This window comes from Pollicipes pollicipes, unplaced genomic scaffold, assembly GCF_011947565.3.
Source record: "Pollicipes pollicipes isolate AB1234 unplaced genomic scaffold, Ppol_2.1 Scaffold_4002;HRSCAF=4701_pilon_pilon_pilon, whole genome shotgun sequence".
In the NCBI taxonomy this organism is placed as follows: Eukaryota; Metazoa; Arthropoda; class Thecostraca; order Pollicipedomorpha; family Pollicipedidae; genus Pollicipes; species Pollicipes pollicipes.
Window position 1 is genome coordinate 23,586,798 of NW_023596420.1, and position 22,397 is coordinate 23,609,194.

The window sequence follows — 22,397 nt, forward strand, 5'->3', positions numbered from 1 at the left end:
TTTGGAGAGCTAGCCATCTAGCAAACATGACGATAACTTATAGTTGCTTAACTTGCCACTAGGTAGCAGGCCGTGAAGTTTTGCCATCAAGGTTTCCTTGCTGCATAAGCTTCTGTATAACTCAGGTCGGCGCCAGGATGAAGAGGCCGTTTCTGTACCTCTTTTTTAGTGCCACGTGCCGATGCTACATCTGTGATACAAAATTTCGAAATGATTAGAGCAACGCCGACCGCCGATCGCTTGCGGGGACTGGAAGGAGCTCTGCTGGATCACATTACAAGGGACTCAAAGAACCCTGCTCTTGACGTTTCAAGTACATGTTTGCAAAAGCTCGGAGTGGAATGACGCTTTTCAATGTCAGTTTAGGTGTGTAGTCAGAAGAAAAGGTCTAAAATCATCCCGTTCGCGTGAGGAATCAAATTTCATCACGGATTTGCCCTTTTCTCTCTCGAAGCTGGGTGAGGTGCTAATGGGAAAGTTGGAGGGAGGGGGGGGGGGGACTGGAATCCCACCAACTGAATACGGTACACTCCTGATCCTTAATGGGACTCAAATGGAAATAAAGGAGTGAGAACCTGGCAGTTCTCCACGTTGTGTGATAAATGCGGCCAGCATCGCCGTATCCGTCCAAGGTACAATACTTTCAAAAACTTGCGTGATTGTCCGAACGCCTGTGGGTGATTTGTTGAGCCCAAGTGTAGGCGCTCATAAACAGGAATGAAGACATAGTTACTCCTCGACGTCGCAGAGCTGCGACCTCGCTTCTTCTACATCTCGCAACCACATCAAGATACTCGTTTCGCCCTCATCAAACATGACATCAAATCCTGCTGATATTCGCAGTAATGCGGATGACATTCATCATCCTACCCATGGGAGTGTTCAGTAACAGAATGTAAACATTACGTAAGGCCCTCATTTTTTTTTTTTTAGTGCGGGGTCGAAGGACCTCTATTTTCTCTGGCTATTCTAGACTACGGTCAATACGCGCCTTGTTTTGGATGCTGGCGATATTTTTATTCCGCGCGGGCGATCAGATGCATTACGATTACGAGCTGAAATAATAACAAAGTTCTTATTCGCGTCTAGCAACGCAAACGACAGTCACATTCGACCGACAGCGACACATCTGACAATAAAGTTTTCTCAGGGGCTCTCCGACGTATCCGCCTGAAGCTGCTGACGTCGGGCTGCCGTAGCCACCGCCGTTATGTGGTGCAAGACCTCGGCAATGACAGACAAGCTCACATTTCCTGTTTATTGGTATCAAAGCACGTAAACCAAAGGAAGTCTGCGCGTGACGGAAGCTGTACAGACACCATAGCTATATAACGGGTTCTTCAACTGAACGGAACGAGCGATACAATCGCACATGCAACTCGAATAGCGGCTATTAGACGCTAACCATCGTGATTTACGAACGTGTTCATCTCTTCCCATGCCAGGGACGCAACAATCCAACGACCAGGGTAAGTTTAGATGTACAGCGGGAACAGTTTATTTACAACTGTGCTTGCATACGAGGCTGCTTAAATAGAGAGAAGAAAACAAACCAGTTGGTGGCCGCCAGGCCCCCCGGCGGCCCCACCTGCCGCACGCCCTCACGCTCACGCAGCGGCACATAGCACGCGGCACTCGGCCAACGGCCGGCCGCACCGGGCCCGCGGGGCCTGCAGTCATGTTTCACGCCCGCACCAGTCACGCCTCACGTCGTCACGCGCGCGCCCGCCCCGGCCTCTCACTCGTCCTTCTTCTCCTCCGTCACCGGCTCGGCCTTCTTGCCCATGGGGATGGCCGCCTTCACCCTGCGAGCGAAGGTCAGGTCAGGTCAGCGGTGGATGTGGGGCTCGCCGCGGCATCACGTGCAAACCGACACAGACAATGAGCAACGCACACACAGCTGGTCGGGCTTGACCCGGTTGTACATGGACACGGCGGCCGACTGGACAGGCGTACGCGACGCCAGCTTGAGACCGCACTCGTTGTCCCGCTGAATGAGGGCTGGGCTCTGGGAACGGCTACCACCAGAGCATCACTCGTCTGCTCATCGATCAGACTGATTTCCATTGGCCAGCAGACTCGCGGGGTACCCCTCATGACCTCGACATCACTCCCTGCCTCACGCGGGACAGACCATCAGAATCATAGGAAGCACGACACGGAGTAGCGTCAAGGCTCTGCGTGATGTAATGCTGCAATGGGCGAAACCCCCCCACCGAACGTGCCAAACACGCTCGAGGCCTGTCCGGAGGCCTACTTACTTTGCTGAGATCTCGCCGACTTTCTCCTTGACCTGTCCCATGACCTCATCGATCTTCGTTTTGTTCTGCTCATACACCTTGGGTAGTGTAAACATCGCCACGTAGGCTGAAACAAGTACGAATTAAACGTGAGTCCAGGACATCCCAGATCACACGTGTGAGAGCCGCACATCACTCTGGGCGTGAGAGGGACACTGGGACCAGGCGTCATCTCCGCGCCCGACACCGGCGCCACAGGCATCATCGCAGGTCCCCGGAGAGCGACCGACACGTCCAAGCCCCAGCCCGTGCCGCCGCTGCTGTGAAAGCGCCGCCGTCAACCCGCCCGCACAAGGTAACACGGCTGCCTCACAGTCCCGAGCATGCTGTACAGTAGTCAGGGCAGAGGAGCCCCGCAGAGGGTCAGCAGTTCGCGCGGCCGACTGCCTCCTCAGCGGCCCAATGGGCCACGAGCCCTCCGGCGCTCACCCATGATGACCAGCGTCATGGTGTTGAACCAGGCGCCCAGGTAGGTGAGCAGGTAGAGCGCGAAGCCGAACTTGATGGACTCAAACATGTCCTTGATCAGGAACAGGTCCTTGAGGGTGCTGGAGCAGCAGTTGAGCTCGGCCACCACCTTGTTGGCCATCTCGTGGCCCTTCTCCTGTTCGACGGTCGTGTCGACGGACAGCAGGTCCCTGCGGAGGTCAGCCGAGGTCAGATCGGCAGTGGCTGCCGCCGCGTCGCCGCAGGGCACCGACCGCAGCTGAGAGCGGACGCCATCACACCACGGAGACACCACACAATCTCCACACACAGGGCGGCACGCGGTGAGTGTCGACACACGGACAGGGGGACGTGTGAAGGGGATAGGAGACTTCGTATCCGTGCCCAAACCCACAAAGTGCCGTGCCTGCGACAGAAATACAGGGGAGGGGGTAGCAGCCAGAGTTGGACACTCGTCTGGACGCGGCAACACTAGCATCGGAGCACGCGGGCGCGCTATTAGACGGGTACGGGTCGGAGGGTGCGTGCCGTGTGTAGCGCGGCAACGGTGCCTCCCCAGCGACCCGCGCACGCAAGCACACTATGAGACGAGGACGGGACTGAGCGCGCGTGCCGTGTGTAGCACGGCAACGGTGCCTCTGCTGTGAAAGCGCCACGGTCCACCCGCCCGCACAAGGCAACACGGCTGCCTCACAATCCCGAGCATACTGTACAGTAGTCAGGAAAGGGGAGCCTCCGCAGAGTCAGCAGCTCGCGCGGCCGCCGACCGATCGGCCGATTGCCGCCTCAGCGGCCCGACGGGCCGTTGAGGGACGGGCCGCACTATGACACAGGGACGGGGCGGAGCGTGTGTGCCATGTGCAGCGCGCCATCGACGCTTCAGCAGCGGCCGGCGCAGTGGCCAGCGACTCCGACCGCCCGGGACGGCAGTCAGAGTCTGCGCCGGATCGCCGCCCTGAGCCCTGGCAGCAACGCTCGCCCGAAAACTTCGCGGCAACAGCCCCGTCATTCGGTTACTCACACAGGTGGCCCTGTCGACTTCACGCAACGGCTGCCAGTCGGCGCCCAGCCCTGCTGACTCATTGATCCCGGCCATCGGGCCCGCCCCGCCCAATGGCCGTCACTGGGTCAATGGGCCGGTCCCCCCGGATCAATGTCCTCCGCTCGACGCTTTGGGCGCTGCGAGCGGGCTCAGGGACCGTGTGATCCCCGTTAGCATCCCGACCTCCTGACCCAGTGATCCCACACAGCCGGGTATCGCGCGGCAGCAGTCCCCGTCCCAGGGTCCCCGTCCGATGCCGAGCCGCCGCGGCTGAGGGCGTCATTCAGCGCCGCTGGGCGGGCCGCCGGGGCCGTGGAGCATGTAATGACGGTCGATAACGGCCCCGTGTAACGAGCGGCGCTGTTGCAGCGACGCTCGGCGATCGATGACTGACAGAGTCGGGCGGCCTGGGGCGCGGCGGCGCGGGGGCCGGCCGACCCGTCGCCGGCCCTCCGACCTGCCCGGCAGCTCAGGGGACACCAGCCGCGCCCCACTTACGGCTGAAACCCTCCAAATGTGTGCCGTGTCGGGCAGGCTTCCCTTCCCGGACAAAACGACGGACGGTGTAGGACATGCGGGTGGGAGGGTTCGCCGTCAAAGAAGGGAGAGGCTGCGTCGCCTTGTCATCAGAGACGTAGCAATACGGGCCAACGACCTCCCCAGGCAGGTTTAGAGGTCATTCTACAGGTGCTCCGCGAGAACGCAACAGTGCCCTCAAGCAAAAACTGGCACTGTCGGTGGTAGGCTTTCACACCTGTGCTCAGGCACACACAGATGGAGCGTGAGCAACGGGGAGCGTCCCCCGCGACTCATACCGCAGTCACCAGGGACCTGGCAGTCATCAGTGGCTACGCCCGCTGCGAGATGGACCTCTTAGCAATGCTTTATGGAATGACAAGCAAAGGAGTAACTTTTTGGAAGGTTGGGCTGTTTTTTACTAGTTTAAGCAACAGCGACGCCGAATGCACACACCCGCTAAAACACTATAATTTTATGGAAGGGGCAAGCTCTCATCTAAACCTGGTCCGAAGGCTGTTCCTTTTACACTTCCTCATAAAAATTTGCCGACTGAATCGTGCACGAGACATTTCGAAGCTTACAGATATTCACTTTCTTCGCCAATGCTAATTTAGACATCGATTTCACTTGACGTTGAACGTTGGGAGGCGTTTGTCTGTGTGCGTGTGCGCGTGTGCGTGCGTGTGTGCGTGCGTGCGTGTGTGTCTGTGTGTGTGTCTGTGTGTGTGTGGCCGTTGCCGTGTATGTGCATATGTACGCATGACCAGGCATCCGTCAACGAAAGGGTTCTTGACGTTTCCAGCGCTCCCAAGATAAGAAACCAAACATTGCGGAAACCATACGCTTACCCCATCTGCGCCTTGATAATTCGTTATCGCGTGATACGGGACCAGTCACCGCCGGGACCAGATGAAAGTTGGGTAAACAGATCAAGCACTGTTTGTGATAAAGTCCGAACACCAGATCAGACCCAAGATACCAAAGGGACACACTTCTAAGAGGCCTCAACCATCCTCGGGCAGGGGAGCATCCCCAGAGTCACCCACAGAAGATGTCCCTCCCGGGGTCCGCACTCACTGGTTCCACGCCTTCACCCGCATGGGGCGACACACACAAGCCACACACATCACGGGCGTCGCTCGCGGAGCCACACTTCCTGGAAATCCGGAGGTACCCCCTACTGGAAGAGATCTACTCCCAGAAGGTACTCACTGGAAGGGGTGTCCGTCGTTGGTCTTCTGAACGGTGCCCAGCACCGTCTTGTACAGCCGGAAGCCGAGCGTGACGGTGAGCAGCGCCAGCGAGAAGTAGGCCACCACCGAGATAAAGGAGAAGTACAGCATGGACACCAGCACCACCAGGCCGGTGACGAACGCCGCGCCCGACTTCTTCGGGTCGCGCCACAGCAGGATCTCCATCACTGCAACGGCGACAGGGGCGGGTCAGAGCCGGCTCCGGCCGAAGTCAGGGAGGCCACCGTCGGAGCCACACACCCCTGAGGCGGTCGTCGGCGCCGGCGCGGCTCACACGGATCAACGCTCTCCACAGAGACGGCCACACCCTTCAGATGGCTCTTACGTCCGGCAGCCTGCCTTGTGTGATCGCATCCAAATTTTCAGTAGTCCATGGGAATGCACTGCACGTGTTTTGACACCAAAACCGCGTTCTAAAGCTTTTCTGGTTACAGAGCAGCTGCAGCTTTGAGGAACACTGCTACGGCCCGCGCGGGCCGCGGACGGTAACCAACAATGCCGTGGGACGCGCGTGGCGGGCCGACATCGCCACATTAACGGATTCATATGTCATAAATGGATACTCAGAACACGTACAAATGTACACCAAAGCATTTATGATTAAACTAGAAACACGCCTGTTTATGCTTCGTGTCGCCACAACGCATGGTCTCGCAGGTATAATGTTATGTTATAAACCTGAAGAAGTAAGGTTTTCTGGAAAATTGGACATTTGGCCTGCCATGATGGGGTCAGTTATTGACCTATCAGCATCAAAATCAGTACCAATCGCGAGATATCATTCAGAATAACCTCCTGGTGGTTTCCCCAAAGTTCTATCTTCATTACTTTGGAAACACCAGGAGGGGGTCACATCAACGCCCCCCCCCCCCCCATCAGTCCGCGTTGCGAAAAAAACCCGCCAATCATGGCGAGAGTTGATGTACACTGAGGCGGACGAAGCGATGATCTGTACCTTAAATGCTCACAATTAAGCGTTCATTAGGTTCTGTAAGTTAGCGCTATGGACGGTGTCGACGCCGCGACTTGAGGCGAAACACATACTGCCGCCGTTTTTCAGTTCTCCACCAGCAGGCCTCCCCAACAACACCACGCACTGATGAAACAACACAGCTGTTTCTGCTGATTCACGTGCAACACGTGCTAACACACACGGCCCAGCAGTGGGCCTCTCGCTCTGGTCTCCGGCGGTCTCCGCTGTGCCTGAGCTCGGCGGCGGTGCCGGTGATGACGCCACCGTCCGGCCGGGTGCCGTGACCTGGCTGCCGGTCGGGTATGCGCGGGGTCGGGGAAGGTCAGCCACGGGGGGGTCCCGACTGACGGCGACCGCAGCAAACGCGGATCTGAACGCTGTGCGTCCTCCGCGCATCACAACTCTTCACCAAGTTCCCTGTCGTCTCAGGCGTTCATGCTGCTACTGGCAACACACCCTTGTGTCTTGAAAGCGGCCTCGCGTCTCTCTCCTCTCAGAAACGCCGCGGTCTTCAGCATAACCGAGCGGAGCCGCGGCCGTGCCGCAGGACGTGTGCGCGCTGCCGCGGGGCCGGCCGGCGCCGCGGCAGCCCTCCTGCCCCCGGCAACACTGACCGACGGTGCCACGCAGCGCCGGCGACAGCGGGCCACGAGCCGACAGCACCCACATGGCCTCTGACGGGCTGCTGGCCACCTCAGCTCCGACCGGCCGCCCGACACGGAACGAGCACGGCCGATGTCGGCCATGTAAACGCAAGCTTCAGCCCTCTCCCGCCATATAACGGGCGGGGAATGCTCGGGCGGGCCATGACAGAGCAGGCGATACGCCTCACGACCAACGAAACGTTTGGCGAGGTCCTCAGCACCGTTCGTGAGATGAGCAGCGTGTCGGCTGACCGGGTTCTCGGGTTGCCACGTGCGACTGCTCCGTGACAGGACTCATTCCCGTCTGACCGGGACGACCCCGCCGGACCTGACGCTATCTCCACACAGCGGCAGAACGCACCGAAACACGATGCCCCTTGAACCATGCGAACCGGTCAAGTTTCTGTACAAAAACTGACACCTGATACGCGCGTGTCACAGATGGAAGAGTCCAGTGAGCACGCTGTTTTCGCTTCCCTCGACTAGTGCCCAAGAGCAAAGGCCACTTGAGGATCAAATCGCATGTCCTTCGGTGCCCTTCGCTCAGGAACGTCAGCCCCGAACCCCAACAGTGACGTCAACTCGCGGCCGGCTTGGGGTGGCGCCAGCCCGGACCCGGAGCCTGGCGGGCTGCGCAGCCGACCGTCCCAGCACCGACACAGCAGTGCGCTGCCGGCCGGACCGTGGGAGAGGCGGAGTGGCTCCCCTGCCGCCGGTCACGGCCGGCTTGGGGTGGCGCCAGCCCGGACCCGGAGCCTGGCGGGCTGCGCAGCCGACCGCCCCAGCACCGACACAGCAGTGCGCTGCCGGCCGGACCGTGGGAGAGGCGGAGTGGCTCCCCTGCCGCCGGTCACGGCCGGGCACGCGGCGGCGCCGCTGTCACGGCTGGACGCGCCCCCTGCCCCGGCGCCGGCCGCGGCAGCACGGCTGGACCCACAGACTGCCGGCAGCGACGCCTTGTAGCGCGGCATGGGCTGCAGCCATACAAAGAAGAAAAAAAAAAACACGTCCGGCTCGCGTGCCACGAGGGACATTTTCCGTCAACGGATTGGGGTTGCCGAGTGAGGCCACTGCAGCGATCGCGTGTTTGGGCCGCGCCAAAAGGCCCGAGCTCATGGCCCCGTGCACGTGGAGCTGGTCTCTGGCAGCAGTGATGTCAGACCACGACCAAGGCCACACCACGTGGCCTTGTAACATACATCAAACACTGTAACATTAACCGGCTCTTTACCAAAAAGGCATTTAACAAAGCATCCAAGTAGACACAACCTTGGCGACGCTACTTCATGCACAGGCATTAGCCTTATCAAACTGAGATGGAACATCAATTTACCTGGTTGCACCACGCGTTGTTTTCACAGTCATATCGCACCCAGTTCACATGCCGAGTGGTCGATGGACTCCTACTTTGGCCGATGCCGATGGAGTGTCATAGAACCGATCCATTCTTGTGAGCTAGTCTTTCATAATACATTTGGAAAAAGACCAACGTACGGTACCCCAGCAGATTAGCACCAACCAAATGAACACGAAAAGCGAATGAGTATGAACATGGGCAAATGGCGACGGCATGGGCGGCGTGGGCGGCGGCAGCAGGCAGCAGGCGGCACGGGCAACTCCTGATTTTCAGCCATGTAAAAGCAACATTATATTTGCTACGCGTGACTCACAACGCCCGCAGTAATTCGAGCACTCCGGAGCATTACAGGCACTCTAAGGCACTGAGTCCCCCTGCCCGCGCACGTGTCGGCCGGCGGACCGTCCGCTGCTGGTGACGTCATCTGTGCCCCACGCCGGCGGACCATCAGCTGCCTGTGACGTCATCCGTGCCCAACGCCGGCGGACAGGCAGCTGCTGCCTGTGACATCAGCCGTGCCCAGAACCGGCCGATCACCAGCTGCCCGCGACGCCATCTGTGCCCCCAACCGGCGGACCGGTTGGTTGGTTATTTGGGCTTTATTTGGGCTTTATTTGGGCTTTAGGGCGCATGCCGTCAGCTACCTGTGACGTCATCCATACCCCAAGCCGGCAGACCGTCAGCTGCCTGTGCGGTCAGCCGTGCCCAGAACCGGCAGACCGCCAACTGCCCGTGAGATCAGCCGTGCCCACAAACGGGCGGGTCGGTCGTCCGCGGCAGCCCTGGGCCGGCAGGAGCAGCCGCGGCGCCAGGGGACGCACGGCGCTCCGTGCGGCCGCAGGCCGCCGCCCACTGACCGAGACAGCGTCGACGAGTCGACGGCAGGCTGGGCGGTGCCTGGCAGTCGCCTAGCAACCGGGCAGGTGAAGGGCGAAAGGTGCGGCGGGGCCGCCGCCGGCAGCCGCCGCCGCCGCCGCCCGGGCAATCAGGGGCGGCTGCACACGTGAAGCCGGCAGCCGCCGCCGCCTGCACTCGTTGGTTCAGCGCCGGCGGCCATCCGTCACAGGCGTGACAGTCCGACTACCCGGCGGCGGACGGGCGGCGTCGCACAGCTGGCGGCCGTCGGCCCCGCGGCGGTGACGTGTCCGGGCCGGCGTGCACGGCGACAGAGCGCGGAACAAACAGCCAACGCCGGGCACGGTCTGAGCCGATCCTCCCGCGGGGCAGGCCGCAAACACCACCAAAGACCCGCCGTGCCCAGAATAGCAGGGAGTGACCGACGCGGCCACCGACGGCGACCATCGCACACCAGCCGGCCGCCGCTGCACGCCGCTGTACGCCGGCCGCCCAATGAGCCGCCGCTGGACTATTGGCAGACATTCCTGCTTGCGACAGACGGCCGGCGCGTCGTGGAGTCAGGGAAACCTCGCAAAACAGCGGACCGGTCGGTTAGACCCTCGGCCGCGCCACCGACCGAGACGGCCGAGGGACCAGCGGACCGGCGGGCTGCAATGCCGCCCAACCAACGACTGGACGCGGCGCCGCGGCAGCGTGGCGGAGCAGCGACAGGACGGCACGGGCGTAAATGTATGACAGGCCGCCCCGCCATACGGCAGATCGGGTCGTGCTGGACGCGGGCTCCGCACCGGCCGGCGACGGCGGCGGCGGCGGCGGCGGGCGGCGCGGCGCGCACCTAATGGGAGCATTCCTCCTGGCCGGCGGCGGTGCGGGTTCAACGCCCAGCGGCCGGCGCCGGAGCTCCGGCCACGGTCCCCACGCGTGACCCCGAAAGGTCAGTCAGCGCCGGCGCACCGGCGCACTGGCGGCACCGCCGCGGCCCGCCCGCAACAGCTGTCAGCCCCGTCCCATCCCTTCCCCGAGCCAACACCGGCATCTTACAGCAGCCGACTTCGGGCAGGTCCTCCTCCTCGACGGCACTGTAGCGCTGGTTACGACGTCCCATGGCGGCGGCTGGCGACTGGACTGGCACTGCGGGCGCTGCGCTGGACTCGGGCGCCGGCACCTCACACGGACACGCGGGCCGGCAGACGGGCGGGCAGAGAGCGAGTGGCGGCGCGCCGCGGCCGCCGCCGCCGCGCCGGCCACGCGGAACCTGCTCCCGTGACGTCAGCGGCACGTAGCGCCGCGTGCAGGGGGCGCCACTCACCTGGGCCGCTCTGACAGCGTGGTCTGCGCAACCTGGCCACTGTCGCCATCAGGCAGGGTCGGCGCACCACGATCAGACCGAGTTCTCGTGGGCGGCAGGTCCCGCGGGACTCCCAGTCCGACGGGGACCTGACGGATGGGCGAGGCCAGCCTACCTGGGTCCGTGGTGACTCCGTGGTGCGGGCCGCTCCGCGCCGTCAGCCGTGCACGGGTCCTACTGCACAGCCGACGAAGGGGGCGAGAATCGATCCCGACCGCCGGTTGGCACCGCGTCAAGTAAATATCCGCGCCCCGCGGCCGGACAAACTGACGAGGCTGCGTCACGGGACACCGGGGCGCCGAGGCACCGGCGGGCCGCGCTCCCGGCTCACGCAGGCCCGGCCGGCGGGACCCGGTTGCTCCAGGTCCCCCGGGACAATCCCCGCAGGAACCCGGCCCCGGCCGTGTCGCCGGGCCGGGGAAACCGGCGGGGCCCGGGGCCCCCGGGCGGCCCCAGGATGGCAGAACCCGCCCGGCCGTGTCGCCGGCCGGGGAAACCGGCGGGGACCCGGGGAATGTCGTCCACATCTTGTTGCCGGGTCGAGGCCGACCGCTGAGCACGGGCTGGACAGTGCACGCTTAGAGTGCATGCATGCAGCTGCAGCCCCCAGAGCGGCCGGCGCCCGTCTGACGGGGGTGGCCGCTCCTCGTGCTAGTCGCGGTTCGCCCGCGCCCCGCCGAGCCGAGTTTCAGCCGGCCGGCACGGGACGGCAAGGCCAAGGTCGGGGGGCCCAGGCCGGCCGCCCAGGCCAGGCGCCAGGGGCCCGCCGACCGACAAACTGGCTGCAAAAGTCACCGCCGCACGGGAAGAGGCCCGAGTGGGAGGGTCGGCCACATGGACTGCCAACAAACGCCTACACTGGAAGGGTCGACTAACCGCAGCACGTCCCACATAGCTAAACAAAAGGTTTCGCCATCGCAGAATGGATGGCACCTGTGGCATTCGCTGCTCGGCACACCGACCAGACGTCGGAGTTGGTTAGCGCTGGCCTGGTAACAAACTGGAGCGTCGACGAGCCGACACGTTCACACAACCAGCGCCTTGTGTGTATCCCAGTACGTCGAGCCTCAGCCATGGGCGCCATTAGCGGGCGTGTTCCGCCTCCAGACACGCCCTTGTGCCAGCAGAGCTGACGGGGCGTAACCTCGGCACAGGCCATCTCCGCGCCGCCCCCAGGCGCGGCTTCAGACCCTCCGCACCGCGGCCGCGCCGCGCCCGAGCCGGCTCGCCGCTGACGCGGCGCCGCCGACGCCCGTGAATCACGGTACACGGGCGGTGACTCAGGCGGCCCGGCGCCCGAGCCGGGCCGGGCGCGCCGGCCCGGAATGTGCGCCGCCGCACCCTCTCCTCCCACGCCGGGCCGGCAGTCAGCTGACGCTGGCCGTGACGTCACACGTTCGGTCAGAGGTCGGCAGAGAGCGGCGGGTAGAAGCCAAGTCGGCCAGGAGCTATTCTGGGGGGGTAAGCGTTTGCAGGAGGCCCATGGGGGCTTTCTGAGCCCGAAACGACGAACGTTCGCTGTAATGGCGACCCAACGCCATTTCGGTACAGAATTTATCAAATTCAGGGTCATTTTCGTGAACCCAGCCAAACCACATGCACATATTTTTACGCAAGCTGTATGAAAATCTTACACCGTCGTTTTCTGAAATGGAAATCAAATCGATGGCAGTTATGCCACCAGTCGTCAACCGAACCCGCTTTACATGTTGGTGAGCCCGGGGTCCAGCTCCACGTCACAAAGGGATCGACAGAACACCTCCTTTCCCCGCTGAGCTGCAGCGGCAGTTTACAGCCCGCCTACACGCCCGGGGGTCTGAGCCCACCGCCAGCCGCCGGGCGTCACGCGACCCGGCTGCCGGAGCGGCCGGGCCGGCGTCGGGTCCGGAGCCCGCGCCGGCCGCCGGCACGTGTCCGCCGTGTGACAGACGGCCGGCCGGCAGTCCTACCTGGCAGCGAGGGGCAGTCTCAGCTCAGTGGCGGCGGCCGCTCTGCCGGCCGCGGCGCGGTCCCGCCGCCGCCAGTGGAGGCGCGCTATTTTCGGCCGCTGGCACTGCGGCCAGCAGAGGAAGGCCGCCGGCGACCGAGCCGGCGGCGGCCAGCGCTGTCACCGGCGGCCGCCCCCGGCCGCACGCGCTGTTGCCGGGGGTCAGAGGGCTGGGCCCAGGGGCCCGATCGGTCATCCCCGTCGGAATGCGCTGCTCCCGGCGAGTTTGATGTGGAAGTCCCCGGTGTCGTGCTGTGGGAGCGGCCGCGGCGCTGGTTCCGTTCCGGTCTGCGCCAGCCACAGCCAGCCTCCGTTGATTCGCTTATTCAGGCTGCAGGGGCGACGGCGGCCACCCAGCAAACGACGGGAGCGGCTCGCCCAGCGTCGGCCCGGGCGGCGGCGGGTCGCGCGCCGCCACCCCCCGACCCCACAGCGACAGAACAGCGCCCCGGCGCCGCCAGCCGCCCGCCAACGTCAACAGCTGGCGGGGCCCAGCTGAAGCCGCACGACCGCCGCAGCCGCTCCGGCGCACCGGCGACCAAGGCCCGTTCACACAGCGGCAGAACAGCGCCCCGGCGCTGCCAGCCGCCCGCCAACGTCAACAGCTGGCGGGGCCCAGCTGAAGCCGCACGACCGCTGCAGCCGCTCCGGCGCACCGGCGACCAAGGCCCGTTCACACAGCGGCGCCTCGTCCCGCGACTTGGACTGGTCCGAACTCAGCCACGAACAAAACAACGGCGTCCCGGCCAGTTTGTGTCTGTCGCAGATCTGCGGGACTTCGCATATGCCGCTGCAGGCCAGACAACGGACTGAGCGTGCGCTGCAACCAATAGCGCCAGCTTACGGGGATAACAAGGGTCCGGCCCAGCGGTCAGGGACGCTCTTCAATCAGCCAGCCCGTCGGTCAAGGTCACCAGGTCAAGAGGTCAATGCTGGATAGTTTGCCGACATGGCCGGAGCCCGAGAGCATGCCATCCGCCAACCCGGTGACGGCCCCCATACCGCCGGACTTGATTGAGTTGAGGCGTTACGACCGGGCAGGCTGAACGAAGCTGAGTGGACATTAATACCGAGCGACGAGGCGAGCCCGGGGGGCTGGCCGGCAGTCGGCGAGGATCCGCGGCGCACTCCACGGCGCGTCGAGGGAGACCCCGCGGATCAGACCACGCCCAGGCCGAGTGTTCACGCACACGAGGTGCCGTCAGGCTCGGCTCCGCTCAGCCGGTCAGTCCAGGCCCGGCGCTCAGGGACTCAGGCCAAGGGTCAGTCGGACCCGCCTCGCAGGTCGGTGCCGATGCCGCCCCGAGCCGTCCGGTAAGCCCGCTCGGTGGCCGACCGGCGCCGCTGGCCCAAATCGGGCGGCGGCCGCTCCAGACGCGATCGATGCCGGTCCGGCGGCGCACCGGCCGGGCGGCCGCCCCACAGGCGGCGCAGGCTCCGTCCGGCACCGCCCGCCCCCACGCACGCCAATCAATACGCACTACGCAGCGTGTGCCGGCGCGTGTTTACAAACAAAGGTTCGGTCCGGGGTACAGGTGCCCGTGCACAGGTGACCGGTCAGCGGGCGGCGGCACGGCAGCACGGCGGGACCAACCGGCCGTCACGCTCCGCCCACCCTTGCCCGGGTGATGAGGGGGGGGGGGGGGGGCACGCCGTTACGAGCCGCCGACCGCCGCCCAGTTCAGAGAGCGCCCGACGCCCAGCCCAGTCCGGAGCAGAGCACGGACCCCGCGGCCACGCCCCTCCGCTCCGGGACATCAGAGACGACCGCTTCGGTCACCCATTGGGACCCCCTCAGTCATTCACAGCGTCCACACACCGGCACAAGGCCGCTCACCTTTCTCCCTGCACGCCCCCATCGCTGTCCGAGTGTCGTTCGCCGACGGGCTCACACAGTCACCCCACGACCCAGCTCTACCCGCAGACCGACCAACACTAGCGCATCCCTCGCCACGCAGTGGCGGCGGCGGCGGCGGCGACGGCGGTGACAACGCCAAGTGGCTGCCGGCTAAAATTACGTCGGCGGCGGCGCGCGGCGTCCTCGGGGTACTGTCGCTGGCGACGCTTCCGCGCGGAGCGGCCGGGCCCGTCGGCGACGGCGGCGATCGATGGGGACGCTCTGCGACGGCGCAACGCTCCGCTCCAGAGCGGGCAGACTTCACGGCGGCGGCAGCGGCGGGAGCGATCGAGTCCGGCTTCACTGGGATACACAAACAGCATGACAAGGCCGCCCGGACAGCCAGACAGGCCTGTCCCGACAATCAGACAGGGCCGCCCGGACAACCAGACAGACCTGCCCGGACAACCAGACAGGACTGCCTGGGCAACCACAGGCCTCCAGGACAGCCTGGCTTTCCACTGAACGTCGCCAGCGACAGCGTGGTCTCAGTAGTCTCAGCAGGTTGACTCAAAAGAGGACGTGGGTGAACAGAACCCTCCCGCCCGTGGAGCGAAAGGAATGCGAGAATGTCATCATAACTTTTCTGGCGGCAGGGCTGGACCCGATTGCGTCAGATAGCCCGTTCAGTTGCCAGGGCGCCGCGCCCATCGATGTCAACTGCAGTGCTCGTAGCGAGCAGCGTTTTTGCTCGTCGCACATAAACAACGAACCGAACACGGTTCACTGAGGAACGAACATTTTCGGAAACGAAGCATCCCAATGGGGCGCCGCAGTCCCGACAAGGCTCATATGAAACACTTGCCAGGAGCCCTAGACAAACCTTCCGGATGCGCCGCACACCCGGCATTGTCCTCGATCTGAAGAAGCGCCTTGCTCCACAGCAGAAGAGAGCACTCGTGAGACTCACACAAACGCTGCCGAGTCCTCAGTACTACTTGATGCGACGCAGCCAATTCGTTCAACATTCCTTATTCACATTTCATCCGTAGAAGGAGGAAACATTAACAGCCCGATAAAGGGGTGGAAACAGCCAACATGTTACGTCGTAATTACGGGTTTGATGACTAGTGGCGTCAAATGCCAGCTGTTTTCTGTTGCAAGGCGACTCGGGCATTTGTGCGGATCCCGAATCATCTCGTCCACGACTACGGAGACACCATTATGCATGTTTTAACGAACATGCAACGGCGATGCCCAAAAGTGAGCATTTGCAATACGTGCCGAGTTCAGGAGGAGATTGCACCGTGAGATATGTCCATGGAGTTTAAGGCATTTCCGATAACACCACAAACGTTCACATATGTAACGGAACAAAACATGCGGTCCGAGCATCATTCTAGCTCCGGTGGGATACCCACGGACATTGAGGTTAGGGACGCCTTCTTACAGTCAATGCAAGCTTCCTTTCTAAACATGACTTCGGAGAAAGCACTACCTTCGAACATCAACTGCGGTATATGCTGATTCGAGCCTATGAGCGTGCGAGCGCATTGTCCATGCATTCCAATGCGTAAGATTGCTGGTACAAATTCAACAACCGAGCTCTCGTGCGACATATACGCAAGCTGCCTCCCTTCTACTCTCCGCGGACCCAGCCGCCTACACTCGACGGCGCTCAGGGCATCACGACCGCTGTGTCCTGCACCCTCCTTGCTGTCGGCCTCAGCCTCCAATCGGTGCCACGCTAATGCTACAGCCCAGCTGGACACCGACCGGACCACTCTGGACCCGTCACGGCAAACATCGAACAGCGAGCCAACGGCGGGCGCCCGCCGACGCATCATGCTCGCGACATCTAGCAACGACGGCGTCGGCGTCGACGCTGTGGTCGCGGCGGCGGCCGGCTGGCGGCGCCACCGGCGGCGGCGCGCGCGCGCCCCTGTCGGCTCACCTCGCGGGTCAAGCCCTCGCAGCCAGAGCTCACTGAGACACCCTGCGGGCAGAGGTAAGCGGCGCGGTTATGTCGGCGGCCGCCAGTGATTCCGTTGATGGCAGTGCGATGCGCAAAGGCTGTTTTCTTCGAACTTGTATCTCCCACTGCCCAGTACTTTGGCACCTTACTGCTCCCCGCTTGGGCAGCATTGCTTCCTCAAAATAGCTGCAGCAGCAGAATATTTCTTTCAGCTTCAAGCTTCAATGCGTTGATTGGTTATCACTTTTTCCAGTGGGACCATTCTACATAGTCACATACTATTGGCATGAACCCCTGCCATGCAGGGCTCAGCGACGGAAGCTCGGATGAACCATGGGTCAGAGCAGGGGCGTGCGTAGGATTTAGCAATGGGAGGTGGTACAACTGTGTTCTTACCGAACAAATCTTTTCAGCGCGCCGCAACAGCAAGAAATTCATCGTGAGGCTTATGACAACGCTTGTTTTTAATCTCACAAGCTATAAGTGCCTACCACGATTCCTCATTTATCGACGTTTATTCACATGCATATTTATGTATGCCGATATTGGGTAACAGAGGGAGCACGTGTCCCGTTGCTCCCTCTCCCCATTCAATACATCATTGGGTCGGGGCATTCTAGCTCCAGGCTGGTTTCCTGGCTTCTGTAACAAACGCCACAAGGCCCGGAGGAAATTCAGCACGCCTTTCCGGGTCCATACACAAAATGTCCGCGTGCTTTCTGAGTCACCATGTAAACCAAAGTTCACCACAGCAACCACAAACCGATACAAAAATACGATGAACTGAAGGGCCACCTGCGTGCGGCAAGTCAAGCTACTGCGTTTACAACCGCAAGATGCATTGCCCTCTGATGATAGCGAAGCATCACAAATGCTTTGGACAGAGATGCACGTCGTGGCATCGCAGACGTGAACCTCGCACTTCCTAAACATGAGGAATAAAATGCACATATTATGCAACCTACACAAACCTAGTATCTGTACAATCACCAGACATTTTTGAATCTATTCAGCACCTTCATTCATCAGCGTGGGCCATGCAATGACAAGAAATGGCGCTTGCCCCGCCCAGTTCGCATCAACCGACGCATAAAGTTGCGCTTTGACCGGCAGTTGATTATTCGAAGATCGTGAAGATTGCCAAAACTTCCAGCTGATTGTACGATGACATCACGTAACCACAAAATCACTGCCAACCTGATGAAAATTGCATGCGCATCAAGCCCGGCAAGTCTCATGCTGACAATTGATGGTATTTGATGAACAGCTCAGTCACATGTGCGGAACCTTACAAACGGTCGGTGACAGAAGAGAACCGGGCGGAACAGCACGGGGCCACACAATGTTATTGTTCTGACGTCATCATGTCATTTTGAGGTAAATAGAGCTATTTTAAGATGCTAATATTGTATACAAATGTCTTGTTCGTCTGCTGATGTCAATATCGCATCCGTTTCACATTATATTTCGTTGATTGAGACCGTGTTGGGGAGTGCGAGACCGACGCCGGCGACACGCACCCCGTTCCAAGTTCCCTGGACTTCGTCCGGTGTATAAAAGGACGGATTTCAATCATCTGCCATCAGCCTATCCCTGCCTTTCCGCCATCCCAATGGATTCGGCGTGTCGCGTTCTCGCGGCCCCCCTGTCACCCATTCCCCTCGCGACCGTGCTCACGCGGATAACGTCACGTCGCATCCTCTGCTCTAACGGGCGACCGGCTCGCTTCGGTCTACGACGGGCCGTCCTGTCTGCCGGCGAGTGGCCCAGCATCAGCGCTGTCGGCGCGCGCCGCCGGCCGGCGGACTCGGCGCGTCGCTGGCGACCTGCACCGCGCCGGCTCAACTCATGCAGATTAACGACGGCCAGAATGTCGTCTGACGTCCAATTGACCGGTACATGTCCCGGACACAGCGACCGCCGTGAGTGACCTTACCGACATGGCAGAAGCCCGAAGCGGCAGGCTTCTCCTCCATTTCGCTGGTCCTTGACGCGCTCTTATCACAGCAGCTCCCGCACGTCCACACCCTCGAGTGAGAGTTCGCGCTGCACCGGCCCCAGCGCACCGCACCGCACCGCAGCGCCTGTATGTGCTCAGGGCGTGCTACGGAGCCGGAGGATATGCCGGCGCACGCGTCAGTTGCTACTGTACGACCGCGTGTTGCTCGGCTCCGTCTTCACAGCGCCCGCGGACAGTCTCAGTCGTGTGCCGCACTGCACCCGCACCCAGCCGCTCGTCACAGTTCCGACCAACTCGCGAGCCTGCACGTTGGCGACAGGGGTGTATCGTCCACCCGGCCGACCCCTGTTTACCCGCCGCGCACACCAGCCCACACGGCGATCACGTGCAGCGCGGACACAAAGGGCTCCACCCGCGGCCAAGGACGGCACTGGCCAATCGCGTGGCGGCGTTTCAAAGTGGGCGCCGACCGGAGCCAATCGCGCGCCCCTTCCGCACCCTCCGCGCAGGCGATGGGGCGCGGGCGCAGCGGCGGAGGCAGGAGGGGGCCGCGGGGGCTCTACGGGGACGACTGAGGAATGGGGCGTACAAGGGGGAAGGACGCAGGTCGGAGACGTCCCACTGACCGAGAACGACTGAGGAATGGGGCGCACAAGGGGGAAGGACGCAGGTCGGAGACGTCCCACTGACCGAGGACGACTGAGAAATGAGGCGCACAAGGAGGAGGGACGCAAGAGACGCAGGTCGAAGCGAGGGACAAAAAACAAGGGGATTTTGCGGAACAGAAAGGCAGAAACCTCGTACGGACGCATGATGCACGGGTGTTCGACGTCACCCATACATTATCATAACTCCCGTGGCGCCGGCAGACCGTTAAAAAGAGAGCACCAGCAATTCTACCGCATTCTGTTTGCGCGAAACGATATGGCGGATTAGGACGCTGGAGCCAAACGGAGCCCAGCCAATGTAAGCGGCCGGGCGTGTGGTGCGCGCTAACCACAACGTCGCGCAAAGCCCCGGGCGCCGATGGAGACTACGTCGGTAAACAGGCTAGGTCAGCTGAAGGTTATCGCTGCCGCGTGCGGCGGCGGGAAAGGCGCCAGTCAAATGCAAGGCCGCTGCTGCAGACCTAGCCTGTGAGTGACTAGGCCGCCGTTCTAATGTACATCAGTCGGCTGCCTACAATGGCAACTCGCTGCAGCCGCAGCGGTGAAATCCGCATGATTAACTTGAACGCAGCGTAGCAATTTCAAGTGCTAAGCTAACCCAAATTTCAAACAAACATTAACAGTGCGTGCAAGCCACAATCCGCACCACCTCCAGCGCCGCGTGACGAGATGCCGCTGCGCCGTGTCGGACAGCCGCAGCCTGAAGGTCTGCCTGCGCTGTGGCGGCTCTGTCTGTCATTGGGGCTTTACGACGCATTCAGCTGCTGAGGCTAAACGGCGTCGCCTACCTCTCACCCTGGCAGAAAGGGCGGGCACCGCGGGGAATCGAACGCTGTGGCGGCTCATGTGAGCTGTCTGGGCTGGGGCCATTTCAGTCAGGACTTCCCGTTTCAGCTGGAACACTTCCGCCCCAGCACGCCCAGTGCCGCGTCCGGTGGGCTTCGCTGTTCACCCAGAGGCTTACTTATGACAAGTGATGGTCAGACATAGAACTTCGATAATTTATTCATCCAGTCCACAAGTCATGTATGTACGGATCTAAACGAGCTTTAGTGCTCATTGATTAGACCCACTGGACCCGCACCTTGTGATCGCGAACTTGCACCATCGAGTGCAGTCAATTTATGCGGCAGCATGTTAATCACCCACACCTTTATTTTCGGCTTAACGCGGTGCAAGCTGCCACAGCCACGAGGGTCAAATCAGCAGCGGCGCTGTAATGCCGGAGACTCGTCCCGAACATACGTGCAGATCTGACGCTGCTGTCTTGAGTGAGTCATCCGGCTGCTGTCTTGGGTGAATCATCCCGCTGATGTCGGTACAGCACGTCAGAGCCCAGCTACATTTGGTCCGTGTATGGATACAGGCCGGGACGGAGAGCCCGCTGCGGTCTCCAGCGCGAGGACGGCGCGCTGGAGCACGTCCGGCGGCGGCGGGACGACACCGGCCTGCCACTCGCCGACGTAAGGCGCCTCGGGCCGCGGTGGGACAGTCACAGGGCTGATCGCGGGAGGAGCCGCGCCGATGGACCCGCTGGGACCTGCTCCCCGGGCCCTCCAACCCCCGTGGGACGGGTCCCTGTTGCCAGCCCGCTGTATAGACCGCGATAGCACAGCGCCCCTGAGAATGAATTGCATGTGCCGAGAAATGACGTTATGGTGTTGCATCACCGTCGCCAGCCGTTCCCACTAGTCCGGGCCGAGCGTGGGCTGGGCTGATGATATCATATTAACGCCGGATCGCGACGACGCGGCAAGCATCCCAAACTCCATCGGATATTTATTTCGCGGGCCATGCCAGCCAGGAGGGGGGGGGGGGGGGAGGCGTGTTCTAACTGTTTGTCGGCGAACGTAGTGAAGCAGCAAGACCATCCGTCACGCTCCGTGCCATGCCAACCGCACGATAAAACCAAGGAAATAAGCCGTGCGCGGGATTCGAACCCAGGTCTGTCGCTCCCGGCCGGGAGCGGCAGGTTTGGTCTGAAGCACGGCAGACGGCGCTGCGGACCGGGCGGCAGCGGGCCGGATCAGAACAGAGCGCCTGCGGCCTCCGACCGGAGGCGGTCGGCCACTTCCGGTGCGTGGCGGCCGTCACGAGAGGCGGCCGAGCGGGCCGCGCCGCTATCGCCGACGGAGCGACGCGTCACAAGCCACCGCCGCGACGACCGGCGGCGCGACGATGAACTGTCTGCTGAGGAATGGAGGCGCGGTGAAGGGAGACAATGGCACGCCGCGAGAGTTGGAAGACAGCGTAGATGCAGAAGGATCACATTGCGGTGGTGTCGTTATGGCAGTGAGTGGGCTCCACATCTGAGCAGATTGCAACAATTCGTTGGGATGTGAAGGGAAGGTGCAGAGGCAAAAAGTCCGAACGGAATACGAAAGGAACTTGCAAGGGTAGCAGGAATCTGTCTAAACGCATACCGAGACTGGGTAGATGTATCGGCAATGACACAGCACGACCGGCTAAGGGCAAGCTGACGCCTAGGTAAATTCAGACTCGTGTGCCCACACAAGAGCAGCGATAGCAGACAGGCCAACGGCGAACCACGGCACAAACGCGTCTCGGCGGAACGTGAAATCACGGAAACGGAAATTCTTGGTGGGACGAGGCAGCGGTGGCGCCTCCGGGGCAGATTAACGGTGTCTCTGTGTAACCCGAGAGCGTCATATTCTGTGCGGTCGTCGGGAAGACCGCAGCCTCCGCAGTATGTCCGCACCCGATTGCCTATAGACAGAGCGGAGAGTGAGTGAGTGAGTGAGTGAGTGAGTGAGTGAGTGAGTGAGTGAGTGAGTGAGTGAGTGAGTGAGTGAGTGAGTGAGAGAGTGAGTGAGTGAGTGAGTGAGTGAGTGAGTGAGTGAGTGAGTGAGTGAGTGAGTGAGTGAGTGAGTGAGTGAGTGAAGGTGAGTGAGTGAGTGAGTGAGTGAGTGAGTGAGTGAGTGAGTGAGTGAGTGAGTGAGTGAGTGAGTGAGTGAGTGAGTGAGTGAGTGAGTGAGTGAGTGAGTGGAGTGAGTGAGTGAGTGAGGTGAGTGAGTGAGTGAGTGAGTGAGTGAGTGAGTGAGTGAGTGAGTGAGTGAGTGAGTGAGTGAGTGAGTGAGTGAGTGAGTGAGTGAGTGAGTGAGTGAGTGAGTGAGTGAGTGAGTGAGTGAGAGAGAGAGAGAGAGAGAGAGAGAGAGAGAGAGAGAGAGAGAGAGAGAGAGAGAGAGAGAGAGAGAGAGAGAGAGAGAGA

At 61.7% G+C, this 22,397-nt stretch overlaps 1 protein-coding gene across 2 annotated transcripts; it reads right to left on the reverse strand.

Moving 5' to 3' along the window:
• Positions 1 to 1,244: 1,244 nt before the first annotated feature.
• Positions 1,245 to 18,837, reverse strand: LOC119093878 (reticulon-1-A). 2 transcript variants are annotated; one of them, XM_037216892.1, is made up of 6 exons: positions 18,477 to 18,837; positions 16,520 to 16,561; positions 5,521 to 5,728; positions 2,730 to 2,938; positions 2,262 to 2,367; positions 1,245 to 1,805 (listed from the first exon to the last, which is right to left on the reverse strand). In XM_037216892.1, exons 1-6 carry the CDS (start codon positions 18,514 to 18,516, stop codon positions 1,739 to 1,741), a joined length of 672 nt encoding a protein of 223 aa, XP_037072787.1. In that variant the 5' UTR covers positions 18,517 to 18,837; the 3' UTR covers positions 1,245 to 1,738. The 2 variants fall into 2 exon arrangements, with proteins under 2 accessions (XP_037072787.1, XP_037072788.1); XM_037216893.1 differs by lacking the exon at positions 16,520 to 16,561 and having other exon boundaries at positions 18,477 to 18,836.
• Between the last annotated feature and the right edge of the window lie 3,560 nt (positions 18,838 to 22,397).

Coding starts and splice junctions, on each gene's coding strand:
- LOC119093878 (XM_037216892.1), bottom strand. CDS start 18,516: ATGGAGGAGAAGCCTGCCGCTTCGGGCTTCTGCCATGTCG. Junction 5,729..16,519: donor GCGAGGGCTTGACCCGCGAG/GTGAGCCGACAG, acceptor TCGCCGTTGCAG/TGATGGAGATCCTGCTGTGG. Junction 1,806..2,261: donor GTCGGCGAGATCTCAGCAAA/GTAAGTAGGCCT, acceptor CTTCGCTCGCAG/GGTGAAGGCGGCCATCCCCA.